We start from the raw sequence: 19,451 nt of genomic DNA on the forward strand, positions 1-19,451 counted from the left end.
TGCTCTCTATAGTAATGAACTAATAATTTTTTTAATTACGTCAAGCCTTTTCTTTATGTTAAAGTTTGAGAGCTCCCACATTTGGCTCTTTTAATGTCGCCTCTTGTGCACTGAGACTTAAAGCTATTCCGATGCAAACCTGTGAGGATTTTTGATTGGCCATTTTCAATTTTCAATAATTTTTTTGCCCGTCAAACGAACATAACGAATATAGAGTCGAAATCTCCAACCGATCCGTCGTTTAGCATCCCCGCATACTGTACCTCAAACATACAGTGTAGACGAAAATTAGAGTGCAGATTTTTTGTTATAGATTCACTTGAACGGGTCTTCCGTTGTCTCACTGAAATCATAATTGTGTATGGCGAAGAAGTGATTGTAACAAAGATATTCTCATTCACAAACGACCACCTCAATGGCTCCGTGTCACTTCAATCCTCCCGAAGATTATCATCATTGCTAGCCGCATTGCATGTATTGCAGTTATCTGTTGCCTTGATGACGGACCCATTTTTGGTGAAGAATTTGAACACCCTCAATATCTTTTTGATTAAATCTATGAATATATTCTTGTCCCCAAACTCTGATTTGATTGGTCGAAACGACGCTCCTCGTTTTTTGATGGCGTCATCTTGGATTAAAATTTTGGTCGAAATCTGCGAGCGTGTTGGACGTGAAATGATTTTGAGTTACCTTATGAAGACAATTTTTGCTCTGTTCTCGAATTTGGAGAACTTCTACATGAGATCTTCGACGTCTCCTAAAATTGCAAGTAGTTTTGAGATGTCACCACAGAAGAAAACGCTTTCAAGTGATTCGAGCTGCTTGTCTGAGGATTTTTATACCGACGTTGCAGTGAGCCAGGAATCCATCAAGTTTGGAACTCCTCAGCGCTACTCAGCTCTTGTCAATGCAAATGTACGTTGATATGGTTCAGGGACTTATCCCCCCAACAAAAGTTTATTCACTTAGCTACGCTGTTTTCTAAAAATTGTGGGATCTGTTCTGTTCCCCCCCCCCCAGCTTATTAAGCATGAATTTTTTATAACCCCCAGGCGCACGTGCTATTTTCTTGCATAGTAACGTGCTATATAACAACACATAATTCATAATTGGGGGTCATAAAAAACACTGGGGGGGGGGGGGGGGGGGGGGCTGAAACAGAATAGATCCAAATTTTGAACAGTGTGTGATTTAAGCGTAAATACATTGATTGAAACTTTGACCTTAGTTAAATCCAAGTTTAGTATAAAATCTTGTGCTAAATTCATGTATGCTTAGTTTAAATGACGATTCTTAAAAACGAATGTCCCGGTCGATATAACTTTTTACCGCAAATTTTTTAATCGTTTCATCAGCTTTTCGCTTTGTATTATTGTTTAAAACTAAATTAGCATTTTGTTGTTTGCCTTATTGTTCCGACCCTCTTGAGGGGGGAGGAACTATATACTCAACTGGGTTTTTTTTTTTTGTTCAGTGAATTTTCGCCGCTCGATATATTCATCGTAGAGAGTTGAGACTGGTATCATTAGAAAGCTCGTTCAGCGTAGAATATGGAATTAAAAAGATTTTTTTAATTTTCGTTTTCTACAGGGAGTTATCGAGGCTTAAACTTCTGAGAAAAGAAGAGTGAATTCACGTTGTTTTTATTCACATTTTCCGGAATTTTTGCCTAAATTTTCGTCAATTTTGCTAAAATTTGTTATAATTTTTAAGAATAGTGTCGTTGATTTCATTTTTGAAGACGAACAAGCATTTTTGATTGTTTTGATTTAATTTTTTGGTCAAAAAATCTGGATAAACATTTCAAAATTTAGCCTTTTTCATCAACAACAGCACGAAATAAGCTACTTTAGTCCACTTTGATTAAATTTGCCTACAGTACACCCCCAAACAACACTCATACAATCTTTGTAGACTCAGAGGGGGGCTATTTCTACTTCAGAGTCCGCAGAGAGTGCCTTGTAGTTAAAACTTTGCCGTTTTTTGCTAACTTTACTCGTTGATTATCAAAAATGCAAAATTTATTTTGAGTTTCAACTCAGAAATTATCTATATCTACAATATTTGAAAAATCAATTGTTCTTAACGGACAATAAGTATTAACAGGGGTAGTTTTGGGCCATTCTTGGACTGTTACAATCCAAAAAAAAATCGGGTTGTAATCAGTCGGTCTTTTTTTTTAAAAAAAAGACTTTTTTTTAATAATAAAGAACAGAACATATCAAATCAAAGCTCAGGAGTGATAGGTCCAACCAATTCGCTTGCGAAACAGCTCCAGGCTAATTCATTTAGTTTTTTAATTGAAAGTTTATGGTGGTTTTTTTTTAAAAATAATTGACTTTTCAATAAATAATGGCTTAATTAACTTTTCCTCTATTTTTTTCTTAATTTGTTCAACTTCCAGCTTAGTGTCAGCAAAAAAAGACTGCTTCTTCTTTCTACTGAGTTAACATTTATTCTCGGTTGCAGTTTTAAGCCTGAAATTATTGTTTTCTGGCTTTGATACTACAAGATTTTAGATTTTTGTTTGTTTTGATATTTGCCAGTTTTTCATGTTTTCTAATTTTGTCACATTATCACATTATTGACAGTTCTCATGTCACCTTATTAGCATTCAAATTAAAACACAATTGAACATATTAAAATCTTGAAAGATATAAATCATCGTTTTAATGGCCTCGACGCCTCTTTCTTGAAGAAATCAATTGAATTTTTTAATTTTGTCTTAACTGTCATTTATACTTTGTCGTTTCGGTCGTATGAAATTTCCTGTTTAGTGATAGCTTTCATTGGCTTTTCATGGAAGAATAGAAAAACCGATATTCTGATATTAGCAGATAGCTGATGGCTTTTATGACTTTCAAACCCATCGTTTTCCAAAATTAAAAAATAATTTTTTAACTTCGCAATTTTGTTCTTTTTATGTTTCTTTTTGTTACCTAATCTCGTTAGTTGATTACAGGTCAAATATGACATTATGGGTGTCAAGGGAATAAAAGGGATTAGTGTCCAAAAATCTTTTTTTTAAAGATTTTGTTATGACCTTACTGGCTTCGACACCGCTTTTTCACAAAAAAAAATTAAATTAATTTGATTTTTGTCATATTTGACGTTCTTTTTGTAGATGCAAGAAATATTCTGGATAATTAAAGGTCTCGAGGGTTTCTTTTTCATGAAAAAACGACGATATTTAAATAGTTCTTTTTGTAATTAATGCCTTTCATGACATTGAATGTAATTTTGTTTCGAAAAAAAAATTAAAAGTATTACATACTTTAGCACTCCGCTTTTTTGTCTACTTGTTACCTAGTCTTACTAATGAATGGCCACGTACTACATTATAACTGTTTGAAGAAGGCGCAATCAAATATATTTTGAGTGCCAAAATTTGGCTTGACGGTTTTGACAGCGTTTTCTGGCAAGTTTCAATTTAAATTTTGTTTGTTCTTTGTTGTTCTTTTTAGCCGCTCTAAAAATTGAATAAGGTCAGGTCCTAATGCCCTTCTATAGAAGCAGTGGTAATCGCAAATTTGTGGTAATATTAATTTATTCCTAATGGTATTTATTACTTTGAAGTTAATTGTTTCAAAAAAAAAAGTTAATTTTTTTTACTTTTCTGTTTTTGTTCTTTTTTGTATAATTATTACCCAACCTTTCTATGGACTGGTCGCATATGTTTTGTGGTGATTTTTAAGTTATTTTTGTTTAGTTTCAGGTTTATCTGACGGTATGTTGACTTTGTTATTAAATTTAGTTTTTAAGAGGGACATAAATTTTTTGATATAATTAATGTTTGTTGTTGTTGTTGTTTGATTTTGCTGTTCGTTTTGACTCGCTCTCTTAATATTGACATATTACAGCAATCTAATGCATCAATTTTTACTCCACTGAGTTATTTGTTTTGGAGGTTATCTTATCGTTCATACGGAATTTTTTGAAAAAGACTTGGGCTTTTTTGGGATTCGCAAAAAATAATTTTTGGGTTTTTCTATCTGTTCCTCATTTGGTCGCCCATCCACAAAATTGTGGATGGGCGGGGTCGGAACCTTATGTGCCATTGCACATTACCGAGCCGCCTTGTTTTCATATTCACTATCAAACTATATTATCGTAAAAGCGAAACACGGATCTTTTTGACGAGCTTTCTGTTGCCGTGTTGGTATGATATCTGCATTTTTGGACTTCCAACAAACTTCACTGTCTAATTTTGTTCAGGGTGATATCAAATACGCGCCACCCGAACTTTTCACGTACTCAAACATGGCCGTCGATATTGACGAAGATTTCTCAGACTGCTTCGACTCTCGCCTTCTAGCCTCTCTTTACATCCCGCTATGTCGACTTTTGGGCAATCTATACATGGAGAAACGAATGGGGCAATTTCCCAGTGTCAGGAGTGTGGCTGAACAGCTTGGGGATCTGTCGAGTGAAGGAAGCAGTTTTGGTAGTGAACTGGACCAGGAGGAGTTAACCAATAACGCAGTTGGTGTGGGAGGAAGGAACGGCGATTATTTGAACACGTCCAATGGAGGAATTCAGTTCGACGTGTCGCGTAAGGATTATCTTTTTCATACCAAACGCTAACTGCCGGTAGATTTTTTTTAGATCCCCCGCCCCTGTGTGATGGTGGTTACTCGATACGTCGGAGAATCGAGCTACTCTGCTCTCTTCACTGACGCTGTGTTGGCGGTGTTTGTAAGAAGCTAGTATTATAGTTGCTTTTGGCACGATATACCTGGCTACCCACTTGTTCGTCGGTCTGCAAGAGGAACGTGCAATATTATAAATTGAGGTATATGACTAAGCTATGGCTGCGATAGCGGTTACTAAGCGGAGCTATTATGAGCCTTCTCTTGTTTGAGTATTAGTGGTTTGCAGGTTTTTTGAACCGGAAGTACTGTGTTCAAGCCAGTTTTGACTGAAAGCGAAAAGTGAGTAAAACTGCTGTGTGAACCAATTTTTGCTTAACGAGGGTATTTTCAATTGCTCTTAGACAAAGTTTGTAGCATTTATATAAGTCCTGTGGTCTTTTTAATGCGATTTTTTACTGGACCGAGTTCTCTGGACCCACCCTTTAAACTTTTCGTTCTCCGAAACGGGATAAACAGGTAAAGTTCGGAGGGATTGAAGTAGCTGAGCAGCTCTCTTAGAGCCTTCCTAGTCTCTAATTATGCGATTCACCGAAACTGTTTTGAGGAGACAACTTCAAGTGTGAAGGGCGGCTGTTAATTTTAAAAGTTTGACCTCCTCAGTCAACCTATTGCTCAATTTGGCGGATCCCAAAAATTGACAATAAAATGTCTGCTTTTTTTAGACTTTGCAAAAAAAAAACAAATTTTTTTGCATCTTAGCCTTTTTCCGCCGAGCTTTTTGTCTGCCATTTTTTTGACAAACTCTCAAAACTCAGTGGTCGGGGAACCAATAATTTTTCATCGGTAATGTTTTCCAGAAATACTCTTTTGTTGTGTGATTGGTGGGGGGGGGTGGAAAATCATTCCCCATGCTTCTAACCTGCCCAAATTGTTACACTAAGTCAGTGCGCAAGGACGTAATGGCTTACACAAATAAAAATAAAAAATTCAAAAATGAACTTTTGAATTTTCTCCACCTTTCGCTAAAGGACTGTCAAAGCCAACCGCTCGCCGGTCGTTTGCGAGCAATTCGCCCGACGTTCGTCGGTTATGTTTATTGGTCTTCAGTACTCCCAAAATGGGTTTTTTGGTTGGTATCTAGATAATTGCGGATATGTTTTTTGAGACCTATATTTTCGAGACAATTATTAGCCCAATTTGGTTGGTCATTCTATATCCATTCTAGAAATTTTGGCCTTTTTTCAACGTAACCAGATATATAAAAAAAAGAATTTATTTCTTGGACATGATTGAATATATGCAGCTATTGGATACATTTCTCATGAAACAAGTGGACTTGCACGGAATCTTGCTGATTCTCTATTGCAGCAATCCCCATATTTAACTAAGAAACATTGACATTTTCAATTTTACTACATTTCAAACATATAATTTACTAGCTCTTGGTTGTTAATAAGGTAAGAATCCTTTAACTTATGGTATATATTTTTTAATTCATCACGCGTACTTTTTTCTACGTTTCCAGGTAGCAGATTTAATTCCCTGAGCTTATTATACAGTTTAGCAGCACGATATTTGATCGAAAATTTTTCAAGTTTTCTCTTGCAGCAAGGTATATTGAGTAATCTTAGCTCGGATTGCCTCGTATTCCTCCTTTTTTTATTAAATTGAAACATTTCGTTACAATAATTCTCAGAATAAAAATTGCAAATCGATTTAAGAACAAATTTAAGGAGCTCGTAAATATGTAGCTCGTAGACTGAGAGAAATCCATGTTTAAGAAACATATCACTGCAACTGTCTGATTTTCGTCGAAAGGATATAAACTTTAACACCTTTTTCTGCAACATAAACAATGGTAGTAAAGAAGAGTAGCTGCAACAACCATATACAAGAACGCCATATTGAATAATGGGAATCACGTTGCTCGAATAATAGCTTATAAGTTGCAATCTAGGAACAAAATGTCTCATTTTAGATACAATTCCACATTGCTTGCTTAGTTTTTTCTTTACATGCTCAATATGGCTAATAAAGGAAAGCTTTGCATCAATTCTAACACCAAGATACTTGCACATAGAGTGAGTTTGGACAACTTGATCATCAAACAGATATTCACTTGAATCTATTTTGGAACCAGCAACCAGCATTTTCATTAAGATAGTCTTTTCAAGGTTAAGTACCAGTTTATTTGATTTCAACCAGTTATTTATCTTCGCAAGTTCGAGACTAATTTCAGCACGGCTGTTTCCTATGGATGTAATATTAGTGCCGTCAGCAAACAGCAGGACATTAAGATTACAATTTTGAGGGAGATGGTTAATATATATTAGAAAGAGTAGAGGTCCCAGAGTTGAACCTTGTGGTACCCCACAGTTTGAAATTTCCCAATCAGATGACACGTTGTTTAAAAAGCTCTCTGTCTCCTATTTGTTAAATACGATTCAAACCACATTGAGCATTTCCCCCTGATACCATATCTTTCCAGTTTTTTTAGCAGTAGATTATGATTTATAGTATCGAAAGCTTTCTTCAAGTCCAAAAAGAACGAATTAATAGCGTTCTCTTTTCCAGAATGACGAATTTTTTCGTTAAGTTCTACGAGCGCATCAATCGTGCTATGCTTGTCTCGAAAACCGAATTGATACTTTGAGAGAATTCCTAGTTTTTCGAAATAGCCATATACTCTATTAAAAACTACTTTCTCAAAAATTTTGCTCCAAATCATGAGTAGTGAAATTGGGCGATAGTTATTTTCCTCCAATTTTGAGCCATCTTTAAATAAAGGAACAATCTTGGCTGTTTTCAGGCTATCTGGAAAAAGGCCTTCGTTGAATGACCGGTTAATCAAATTTGTAATTACATTTAAGGTGGCTGGCATTGAGGCTTTTACAATACTGTTACATATTAGGTCATCTCCCGAGGACGACTTATTTTGTAAGCTTCGGTAAACGGATTCAACTTCACGCTTTGTTGTTGGGAAAAAGAACATGGAGTGAATGCAATTTGGGATATCAACATCATGTGCGGCAGTTAAATGATTGCTAAGTCCTTCACCAACGTTTGCAAAGAATTTATTAAAGACATCTGCATTGTTTTTAATTGATAGGAGCTTATAATTTTGTCTACAAGTGTTCAAAAGCGGGGATCATTAAACGTTTTGGATTTTCCGTTGATGTCATTCAGAAGTTTGTACGTTCTCCTCGAGTCTGTTTGGCAAGCTTGAAACTTATTTTGATAGTACTGCTTTTTTGATTTTTTGTATTCTTTTTCAAAAGTCAAACGCCACTTTTTAAATTCTTGAAGCTTGGCTTGGTTATGGCAGTCTTTCTTCCACTTTCTATGTGCTTGGTTCCGTTTTGACCTGATTTTAAGCAAAGATTTATTGAGCCATTTTGGCAGCAGATTTTTCTTGGGTGGGAAATTGCAGATTGGGGCAAATCTATCAGTGACTTTAAGAAAAGTTTCATTAAAAACATTGAAAGCTTCTGAGCAAGTTGTAGCACTCAGCAATTTTCCACTACACTCCGATATTTCCACCCGGAGAGTTTCTACGTAGTTTTCTACAGTGCTCGGATTTTTCAGAAAAGCTGTGTTTCGAAACGTAGTTTTACCTTCAGGTTCCAAACAAAGTCCGCATGTTAGAATAATTGGATCGTGGTCTGAAAAAGTTTGATTTTTTAGAATTTCACAGTTTAACAGATTAATATTTTGATACACGAAATGATCGAGACAAGTGGAACTGGTATCCGTTTCCCTGGTTGCTGATTTTGCAAAAATTTCATAACCATTAGATGATATACAATTCAGATAGTTTTTTGACAAAGCATTCTCTTGTAATGTATCAATGTTAAAATCACCACATATGATTAAAGGAAATGAAGGGGATTGGTTGGCTTCTAGAAAAGTGTTAAGATTATCAACAAATTTCATTTTGTTTTCCCTAGGTTTGTTATAAATCACCGCAAGATTTAGTTTTGCCCCAGAGAATTCTATTTCAGCAAAGACAGACTCTTCAAAGTTTATTGATTTTTCTTTCAGAATTTTGCATGAACTTGTGGTTTGAATCATTACACCACCTCCCCTGGATGTTCTACTCTTCTGGATATGGGATCTAAAACCCGGTAACAGATATTGTTTTATTTCATCATCGTCACACAACCAGGTTTCAGTTAGGCAGATAATGTGAGGCAGCTTATCTAAGCTAAAAATAAGAGATTCAAGATCTAGTAGGGGTTTTTTTAATGATCTTACATTGAGATGAAAAATTATTAAATCTTTCCTTTGCGTGTTAATTTCAGTTTCGTTAAATACCTCTTCTTTCTTTTTACGTTTCACGAAAGGGCTGATTCGTCCGTTCTGTATCTGGATTTTGAGGTGGCTTGAAGCACTGTTGGATGTTGATTAAACAATAATTGAGGAACAAACCACCTTCAAATAAGTTGTTGATTCTGTACATATTTCCGTCCATCCACCTGTAGTGTATGACCCCATCACGTATGAACGATGACGAGATCCGTTCGTCACCTTTCATTAATATGAGAAAATTAAGCCTGGGTTTACTTGCATCTTCAAGTATTGTAACATTGTAGAAAGAGGGGCTTTCTTCTAAGGCACGTTTGTTTTTAAGAACTTCGATTTTCTTGATGCGTCTAGTAAATTTTACAATGATTGGTCTGTTCTTGTATCGAGAAGGAAGTCGATGAGCAATTGATATGTCAGTAGCATCAACGTTAACATTTAGGTCAGCTGTTACATCCAAGAACGCTTGCGCTGTTTGAGCATTAGCCTCCGTGTTTCCACTTCATCGATTGTTTCAGAAAGTCCAAAAACTTTAACATTATCACGACGATTGTACGTTTCTAGAAGCTCTGTTTGAGAGAGCATCTTGAGATCTGTCACAGTGTCCTCCGAGTTGGTGGTTGTTCCAATTTCAGTGATAAACCTCGCAAGCTTTTCGTCAGTTTTACGGTGGATATCAGTGGTCATCTCTGAGATTTTGGAAGCTATCATTCTCTCACTGGTCTGTGTCAGCATTGTTTCCAGTTCGGCAATCCTATCATCTATTACTCTTCGCCACACTGTTTTACTTTCTTCAACGAATTTTTGAAACTTCTCTTCAACTATTTCGTTAATTGTCGTCTTTAAGTCAGTTCTTAGTTTGTCTATGAGGCTAGGAAAAATATCTTTGATTGCTTCTTTGATCCCTTCTTGGATTGTATTTTGTAGCTCTTGCTTCTCTTCTGTTTCTCCTGCTGGACTTAGTGCCAAGAGCGGCCTCTTCTGACTTGGAGTGGGTTTACTTTCTTGTTGAATGCTTGCCAATGGTGTGAGTCCCAAAAACTTCAATTGTGGAACCTCTTTCTGTAGCTCTTCAGATGCATTGTTACTGACACCATTCAGCGGACTGCTGTCTGGATTGGAATCGGACATGATAAAGGAGGAATAAACGGTTTAATTTGAGGAGAAAAAAAAATCGGTTGGAGTTTAGAATTCTGCTGCAAAAATACTACTTAGTTTTTTTTATATATAATTTATAGTTTAACAAAGCTGAAGCTCGATTTCAACAACAAGGTAAAATGAGACTTCTGGATTTTAATTAAGCTTAGTCATATGAAAAAAAGTCTTTCAACTCAGGTGGCTCCCCGGACTGCCTCAAGCCCGCTGGACTCAGAGACGGCTAGAGATCCTCCCAAGCTGAAAGAAAAGAAAACGTGTACCGTAAGCTTACAAGTATACAACTGGCCTTTGACCAAGAGCTAGTTAACAATAAGACAAAACAATAAATAAAGAGATATTAATTTAAAAATTCCACGATCAATCTTGGCAAGTTTTTTTGGGCTTCTTTTTCTTTTTCTTGTTCTTTTTCGCTTTGTTTTTCCTTGGTCTGCTCTTGCGTTTTCGAGTTTTCGATCTATTTTTCAAGGTCAACTTGTGCAAATTTGCTTTTTCTCGCAGTATGATATTAATAAAATTAAGTTCAATCGAAACGTGAGGATGGACTTCAGCTAGCTGGTTTTCATACCATTTCTGTTTCTGTTTGAATTTCGGTAGCAAATGTCTCCTTCCGTTAATAACTCGCCCAACTTTTCAGTTACACAATTCGTCAAAAATGTCTGGAGTTCCTTTTCTTTGCAAATAAACAATACCTACTACATTGCAATCAAATCTTTTCAGAGCATGAAATAATTCTTCTTTACTCAAAGCAGTGTTGCTATTTGAGTGGTGAGGTGTGATTGAATTACTAATCACGTCATGCCAAATAACCACATCTGACCTGTGCTGGAGAATACCTCTATCTAACAGTAGTTGAACATTTTTGAGTTTGTCTCGGGAGTTATGATTGAAGCTCAGTGATTTCCTTGCGAAAGCTTGATTTTCCCCAATGCAGCCTGGTGACTTCTGTAGAGCTCTCAATAGACAACTGGCTCCGAGCAAGAGAACCATTTATTGTAACATTCACAAGTATCTGAAAGACAGTCTCGTGATAAACTTAAGAAATAGCAAGGCTATTTAATACGTTTATCACAACAATTAGGCTAAGTTTCCAGGAATAGATATGTTTCCACGAATAGATATGTTTCCAGGAATAGCAAATTCGGCGATTTTAAGAATTTGCCATAATTTTTTTTCTATGAGTCAGTATACATAATATTTGGAATAACTTTTTGTCATTTTGAGATGGTTTCTAAATGATTACGTATTTTAGTTGTTTTTTAAAATTATGTAAATGCTGACTGGTTGCGTTCGTTGTATCAAATTTTCCAGATGGCAGTGTAGGGGCCTTGCCAGATAGCATAGCATACTTTTGGTTAAAGATTCTTGCAATATCTGATTAACGTGATTGTAACTTTTGATGGAACTTTCTATGCGGTCCCGAAACGGTAAGAAATGAGAAGTGCTTTAGGAGAAGTCAACTTTATAGCAAAAGACATCCATATTTATTTTTCTTTTTATGGGCTATGAAATGCATAGAAATCAGAAGTCGCAGAATTCAGTTTTTTTTTTTTCAGAAAAATCGATCACATATTTGGTTGATTTTTTGATTTTTCTCAGAATTGGTGCTTTTTGGTCAAAGATGCCCACGTCACAAAATAATGGGGTTAAAGAAGTGTGGCTTTTTTATAAGAGAATTTGAGCAGAATTTTGACGGTGGGGTGGATGAAAGGACATTTTGCTGATGAGCTAAAACAGCTTCCCCTGTTCTAGTCCAAGCAATCTACCGAGTAGTTACGAAAGCTGGCAAGCTTTAAAATAGCGGAAAAGTTAAAGATTTTCGTATAATATTGACAAAGTTTTTAAGTTTTGACCCAATTTTTTCAGTCGAAAGCGGAAGTTCGAAAATGTTTTGACGCCAAAAGTGTAGCATTTTCATTTTTGGCCGTACTTTAAACGAAAAAGCAGCTTTTTTTCCTATAAAATTTTTGATAACTTGTTGATTACTTTTATAGAGCAAATTCGGCTTGCCCCGAAAGACAGTTCCCTCTTAAAAGAAAGGCAAAAAATGGCCCTGATACCGTAAAGTTCTGCCACAGCCTGTACGGACAGGGCACATGAACGTTGATAATTTGTCGAAATCAATTGTTATTTTGTGTTTTTGTATCCTTAGATTGACATTCTGGGACAATTATTTTAGCTGATATGAGTGACTGGCACCACACGGCAGCCGGAAAATAGTTGAGTGTGTGCTGTGCAAATAATTTTTAGTCGCAAAAAGTGACATCTTAGTCTCATTTTCACCACATATTTGAAGGTTAAATACTTTTTAACCCGAGGTATAGATGTTTCGATATGCCTTCGGAACTTTTCCAGCTATGCAGCAACGCTTTGCTTTCGTCGTCGACTTTTTGCTTAAGCAGTGACATCACACTCGCCTCAGATCGGCTTTTCATCCCTTAATTTGTGCATTTTTGTGCGAATTGCGTGCTTGACGTCAGTTGCTACACTTGTTGCAGCGAATTTGTGATTCATAGGTTTCAATATTCGTTTCGTCACTCGTGAGCCTCATTCTCAAAACGACTTCTCCTCTTTCTCTCGGCTCTCTCAAATTGGCTTTTCATTAATTACTGAGATGATTTAAAAATAGAGGGAATTATTTCACTTTAAATTTTTCGGGCATTGTAAATGAATTAAGGCCATCACAGCAATTACTGGAAAAACGTAGCTATTTTCTGACAATCTGACAGCTGTGTTCAAACTAACGGCGCAGAAAAGTCGACTTCTTTCTGGTTAGCAAGAGAAGACATTTGAAAAAAAAAAACATCTTAAGAAAGTATTGATCTCTTGCCGATTAAATACCCCAGGCAAATTATGCCGAAAGCAGTTAACATAACAGGCTTAACAGTGCGAACAATGGCTTCAATGGAGCAAACTGATTAGCTGTGTTCTGTAACGTTCAATGGCGCCAACGACCCTCTTACGTTGTCGAAATTAACGGTACCCCTGGCAAATTCACCCACGCCATTTTTTTAGAGTCGAGAGTAGAAGAAATTCTGTTTTCGAAGGTTTAAACCTTAAAAGGAATTTAATTATAACGACGGAAGAAATAAAAGCAAAGACCGATCAAGACGGGATAGATAAAGAGGTGAAGACAAAGAGAAAGATTGTTGGTGCTTAAAGGTTCTATGCCTATTGTGCTGAGGTATGATCTAAGGTTAATATCCTTGTGGTTATGTAAAGTATTAATTGAGGATTTCCTTCTGTTTTAGCTGACAGGAGCAATGATCTGTCCAGAGAGGAGTCGTGGGTCTCACAGAAGGAAGATGAATTATGTGAGTAGAAGATCAAATTGTGAGGGGGTAATGGTTGAAAATAGCTTTTGAAAAGCCAAAAATAGTTTTTGTTCTCTAATAACATGATTTAAATCCAAAAGCCGCTGTGGCCCCCACCTACAGAAGAACCATGTTGCGCTCTAACCCCGGCAATTAAGATCAGTTTATCGAAGTCCGGATCTCTTGACAAGAAGGGACTTTCTGGCTGCTATTTTTAGAAATTGATATTTTAGACTGTGACTGGCGTCAAGAAGGTAACCGATTGAGATCATCAGCATTCATGGCAGAATTCGAAGGGAACTCTCCTAGGGCTGTGAGTGGGGGTAACGGGACAGCAGGCTTGAGAGAGGAACTGTACTCCTCAAGCGATCGACTGCTAGATGGCAATTGGAGAACTTACTGGAACAGGTACAATCATTTTATTTTAGGTCCTGGACACCTTTTATTTTGTCTGCTCCCGCGATAATTTACTCTTAAAATATGGGCCATTACATATCAAATCTCATTGCCAATGTAGCATGTACGCTTGGGGACTGTAGATAACATTAGGCAGGAGTCATTGACGTGCGAGAAAATTTATAGAAAATACCAAGAACCGCTTGAGTGCGCGGTAAACAGAATATTCACGCGTCTGTATTCTGAATCAAGCAATGCATGAAACAATGAGGGCGACCATTTACAGTTCTTAGCTTTTGTATCACTTCACACAGAAAGCATAGAACGAAAGGGGTAAAGAAAGCAGATTTTTTTCGATTTCATTCTGTCAGGTCTTCAACTTCCGTATAACCCTATTTCTAACAGCAAATACAATTTTTGAAAGAGCCTTTTCAAAGCTGCATAAAATCAACAAAAAAGAGCTAAATTTTTAAATGTTATCAGATTAAAGGTCTATATATTTTTAATTGCTCTCCAACGAAATTTGTAGCAATTATATTAATCCTGTTGGTCTTTTTTAATGCGATTTTTCGCTTGACCGACTTTTCGTCTGATCCATTTGACTTTTCGTCCTTAAAAACAGGTAGCGCCCAGCGGACATTGAGTTTCATTAGAGGCCCTTAGCCGAGTTAAGTAGTCCTTCAAGGTCTTAGTGTGGTGAAGCTACTGGGAAGGCCGTAGTTAAAGGTTAAAAGGTCATTTTTAGAAGTTTTGAACCCACAATTTTGTCATTTTCGAGGTCTTTTGTTGGAACAGTCTAAAATTGAGGCTGGTTAAAGTTGGTAAGGGTCCTTTGCAAGACATAAGTACTTGTTATGATCATTTTAAGAGCTATATGTTGCTCAAACAAAAACACGCAAATTTATACTAATTTTCACTAGTTTTTTGAAAATTTTTGTAATTTTTTTAGCCCTAGGTGTCAAGGAACCTCCTCGAGTGAGTTTTTTCAGCCCTAGGTGCCAAGGAACCTCCTCTAGGGTTTGATAATAGGTTTCTTCATAGTTTCTAGTGGTAATGGAATGTTTTCAACATTACGAATTTTGGTTTTTTTTTTACAAAAGTCGCAAATTTTTGTGTTTTATTTGCGTTATTCGGGTTTTTCCAGCCCTAGGGTCCAGAGAAACTCCGTTAAGGCTCGATAATAAGTTACTGAACATTTTTTTTTGGCCAAGGAATAGTTTTCAACTTTTTAATATCACAAATTCTAGCAATTTTTTGAAAATTTTCTTCCTTTTTAGGTTTCTATAGCCTAAAGAGCCACGGAGTTTTTTCCAGGGTTTGCTAATATGTTACTGCATAGTTTCTATATGTAATTGAATGTTTTTAACATCACGAGTTTAAGCATTTTTTGACAAAACTTGCATTTTTTTCTAAAAAACATTTTTCGACATATATTTTCATTCAGGTTTTTCCGGCCACAAGGGCCAGAAAACCTCCTATAGGGTTTGATAATGTTACTGAAAAATTTTTATTGTCCATGGAATAGTTTTCAGTTTTTCATCACAAATTTCAGCAATTTTCAAGTTTATTTGATTTTTGTTGTAATTTTTTGTGGTTATCCAGCCTCATAAGCCGAGCAACCTCCTCTGAAGTTTGATAATAGGTTACTGCATAGTTTCTTATTGTAACGGAATGTTTTTAAAGGTCTTAATACCACGAATTTTAGCATTTTTTAAAAAAATTATTTGCAAGTTTTTTTGATATTTTTGAATTTTTTTTGCACCAGGGGCCTAGGGACCTCCTCCAAGGTTTGATAAAATTTTGCTGCATATTTTCTACAGCTATTGGACTGGTTACAAATATTTTGAGAACTCGAATTTTAGCAATTTGTTAAAATTTAGATTTTTCAAAAATTTTTGGAAAAATATTGTCATGTTCCAAGTTTATGGATCTTTTTGAGCCAGTGAAACTATTTAAGGCCTAAAATTGGGATACTGGTTATTCTCTTGAGAATATAAATGGTTCTGAAGATATAAATTTTGCGAATTTTGACTAGATTGCGAATTTTGACTAGATTGCGAATTTTGACTTGTTAAAATTTGCAATCGTTTTTTAAATTTTTAAATATTTTTGTCCTTTTTTGAGTTTAATGATCATTACTGGCCAACGAAACTTTCTAAGTCTTGCAGTTGGGTTATATAAATACAGAACCCCATTGACAAAAAATGGTTTTTTGAACGTTTTTACTGCGAAATCTGAAAACTTTTCTTTTAATTTTTGCACTTTTCAGATTTATATAATTTAATTTCCAACAAGTCTAGGAAAAATAGAAGTTGAAGAGTCGAATCTCATCATAGAAAATATTCCTAGCTCTCTCTCTCTCTCTCTCCTTCCGTGGTGGTTGGGTTTATTTCCTTTTCGTGCTCGTCAACGTTTCTCCCATGCTCTATCTCTCTCTCTCTCTCTGTGTGTGTTTCCTTAACTCTTTTGTTGATGCCGCACTCACAGCTGCTTTTATATGGCGTGATGTCATCATCTATTACCCTCATTAAGGCTGATTTATAGTAGAAATGTATTAACATATTTTTGTTAATCATAAATAACTTAATTAGCTATTTTTAGGAAATCATTGTTAATTGCTCTCAAACGAAGTTTGTATCAACTATCTTAATCCTTTTGGTCTTTTTTATGAGATTTTTCGCTTGACCGATTTCTTTTCTGACACAGTTGACTTTTGGTCCTCAAAAACGATATAAACAGGTAGCGCCCATCGTGCAGTGGTAATTTTGCTCACTTTTCAGCTCACTAGTGTCCAAGTATGTGATTCACAGAAACTCCTTTGGAGGCTTATATTGGTGTGAAGGGCAGTTCTTAGAGGCTGCCGCCACCCCCATGACGTCCCCCGCTGCGCTCACCTCACGCCCTTTCAATTAAGCTAAAGCTGGCCTCACTTAACTGCGGCTAGCTACTGACGAAGCCAGCCGGTCGTTTGAGAGCAATTCGCCCGACGTTAGTTGGTTATGTTCTTGAAAATTTGGAAGATGGAACTCGTTCAAATCCAAGCAATGAAAACTCTGAAAAATTCGTTCAATATGAGGTACGTAAGATATACAGAAACTTTTTTGGAGACTTATACTTTTGGTGTGAAGGGCGGTTAGAGGTTGACCCCACACAGCATCCCCCCATATCACCCCCCCCCCCCCCCCCCCTAATGACAGCCCTGCACATCGTTCAGGCCGTAAGGTCCCCGTGCAGTCAAAGACCCCCGTTGCCCTCCCCCACTGTTGCCCCCATCAGCACCTCCCAATCCGCTCATCTCACGCCCCTTCAGTTAAGCTTAGCCTAGCCTCACTAAAACGTAGCTAGCTACTGACAACGCCAACCGCTCGCCGGTCATTTGAGAGCAATTCGCGCGACGCTAGTCGGTTATGTTTTTTTATTACAAGGGTATGCAAGTTGATTGATTGCAATATATTATTACAATATATTAGTTGATCTAAAACTAGGTTCTTAGCAATTTTTGACCATCTTTGTATTCTTTGTCGAATTTTTCAAAAGACTGGTTTTGGTTGTAACTTTTTCGTCTGGCCTGCAAGTGGTATTAGACTTTTTGTGAAGAAAAACCGTTGTGCAATACCGAGTGCTTTATTGCACTGCTCTGTGTCTTTAGGGTTCTGCTAGTTTGTGATTGAAGTTGTAAAGCGGTGTGTTTTTTAAATTGTTCTCGAATGATGTTTGAAGCAATTTTTGTAAATGTGGTGGTCTTTTTTATGCAAAGTTTTTGCTTGACCGTTTTGATTTTTGAGTGGCTTTTACGCGCTTTACTTTTTCTTCGTTTTGCGTGATCTAATTCTCTCTCTCTCTCATAAGTGTCAGCAATTGAACTCAAGGGGTGGTAGTTCCTTACAAAAAGTCAAAGGAAAAGTGCGTCAAAATTGGGGTAAATTATTTAACTTTAATTTTTTATAAGTCGTTATAGTGCTAACCTGTAATGACGTTATTTGAAGCCCTTTTAGTGAAAATAGTTTCTACATCCCACGACTGAGGAAGGATTCAATAGATTCGAGATCTCAGTAGTCGTTCGAGAGCTAATCTTCCGACATTAGTTAATAATGTCTCTGATGCTAAAATAGTAGGAGTACACTCCCGCCCACTTTGTTTCTCGAACCATCTTTCGGAACATCCCTTTGAGACCGGGTGCCTGAGTTTAAGCTAGTGTGTAGAAAAGCCAACCTTGGCCAATCTGCTAAAAGCATTGTCTGACATTAGTTGTTTAGAAGCATTTCACTTTCTGTAAAAGTCTGAAATGTTCATGTTTTTCTCGGACACCTGTTGCTTTTCCCTTCAGCATAGAGTACAGATATTTCCATTCAAAATAATATGAAAGGTCCATTCTTCTAAATAACAGAGCCGTTTCTTAAATTCCAGTATCAATGGCAAAGAAGTTCTGTCTACGGGAAACATGAAAATGTTTTTAACATTCTCATCGAAAGTTTTTTTCGCAAATTGAAAATTATTGGGCTATTGACTTTTTGGTTCACTCTGGGTTGGTTAACGTGGCTCACTGCTGTCTGTATTGGTTAACGAGGGACAATATGAGGCCATCAATGAGATCGAAGTTAACCTAACTAAAGAGATTGTTTGATTAAATTAGAGATAATTTGGACAAATTGATTTAATCAGATCGTGATACCTTGAAAGAAATATTTACGCTTACTATTGAAGAAATTTTTGAAACAAAATATTATTGTCAAACTTTCCAAAATCATTGAAATAACCAATTTTTTTAAATCTCTGAGCCACTCTTGTTTTAGAATTGAATTTTTAATTGCTCTAAAATGAAGGTTGAGTGTTTATTCTTGTCCTCTGGTCGTTTTGATGAAATTTTTTGCGTGATCGAATTTGCGTTTGAGGCCTTTGACTTTTCGTCTTTATCGAGAAACTGGATGCACTTGTAAGGGCTGCAGGGCATTAAGTCTCTGAGCAGCTCTCTTAGAGCTTTTCTAGTCTCTAAGTGTACGACATCTCAACGAATCTGCTGAGAAGACAGAATTTATTATTGAAATTTTTCGATGATTTGTATGCCTCTTTCAAATACCCTACTGGATATTCTAATCCTTTACGTTCTCATTTTTAAGCTTAAGCTGGCTTCAATGAGCCAAAGCTAACTACTACCGAAGCTAGCTGCTCGTCAGTTGTTGGAGTGCATTTTACCTCCTGTTGTTTATTTGTAGTGTCAATTAAAAAATCGATATAATCAAGATATCAGGGAAGTGTCATTGAGCTGTTTTTCTCTCTAACATCTTTCAAAAACATTTTACTTCTTTTTACCTTCTTTTTGAATAGCGAATTGTACAAAATTATAGAATAGAGAATTTAGAACACCTTGGTATGTGAGTTGGCTGAGAAATTCTTGTGCAACTCCCGAAAAGATGAAATTTTTCTCTTAATGGTCAATTATTTGTCAGTACTTTTTTACCACTAAAAAACGTTTGCAGCTGTTAATTAATGCTGCTCTTGTTTTTCCCGCTCAGACCTTCGTCCTCAGTTAGTTGATGAAATTGTCATAAAAGCGACCAGAATTGGTCAATTATATCCGTGTATATGGTTTCCGTGTATATAGTTTCCGTGAATTGTGTTTCCGTGTTTATGGTCATATTCTAGCTTAGAAGTGGTGGATTGTCGGGTGCGTTTTTTATATGTGATAGGA

At 36.4% G+C, this 19,451-nt stretch overlaps 1 protein-coding gene across 1 annotated transcript in view; it reads left to right on the forward strand.

Moving 5' to 3' along the window:
• The window catches only part of LOC142351440 (WD repeat-containing protein 81-like), a 136,022-nt gene that overhangs the window by 55,131 nt on the left and 61,440 nt on the right, over positions 1 to 19,451 (forward strand). The window contains exons 10-13 of the mRNA XM_075403447.1: positions 314 to 918; positions 4,219 to 4,555; positions 13,304 to 13,366; positions 13,600 to 13,774. Coding sequence (XP_075259562.1) covers positions 314 to 918; positions 4,219 to 4,555; positions 13,304 to 13,366; positions 13,600 to 13,774 — 1,180 coding nt within the window. The remainder of the gene's footprint in view (positions 1 to 313; positions 919 to 4,218; positions 4,556 to 13,303; positions 13,367 to 13,599; positions 13,775 to 19,451) is intronic.

This window comes from Convolutriloba macropyga, chromosome 13 (genome assembly GCF_964194025.1).
Source record: "Convolutriloba macropyga chromosome 13, txConMacr16.3, whole genome shotgun sequence".
In the NCBI taxonomy this organism is placed as follows: domain Eukaryota; kingdom Metazoa; phylum Xenacoelomorpha; order Acoela; family Convolutidae; genus Convolutriloba; species Convolutriloba macropyga.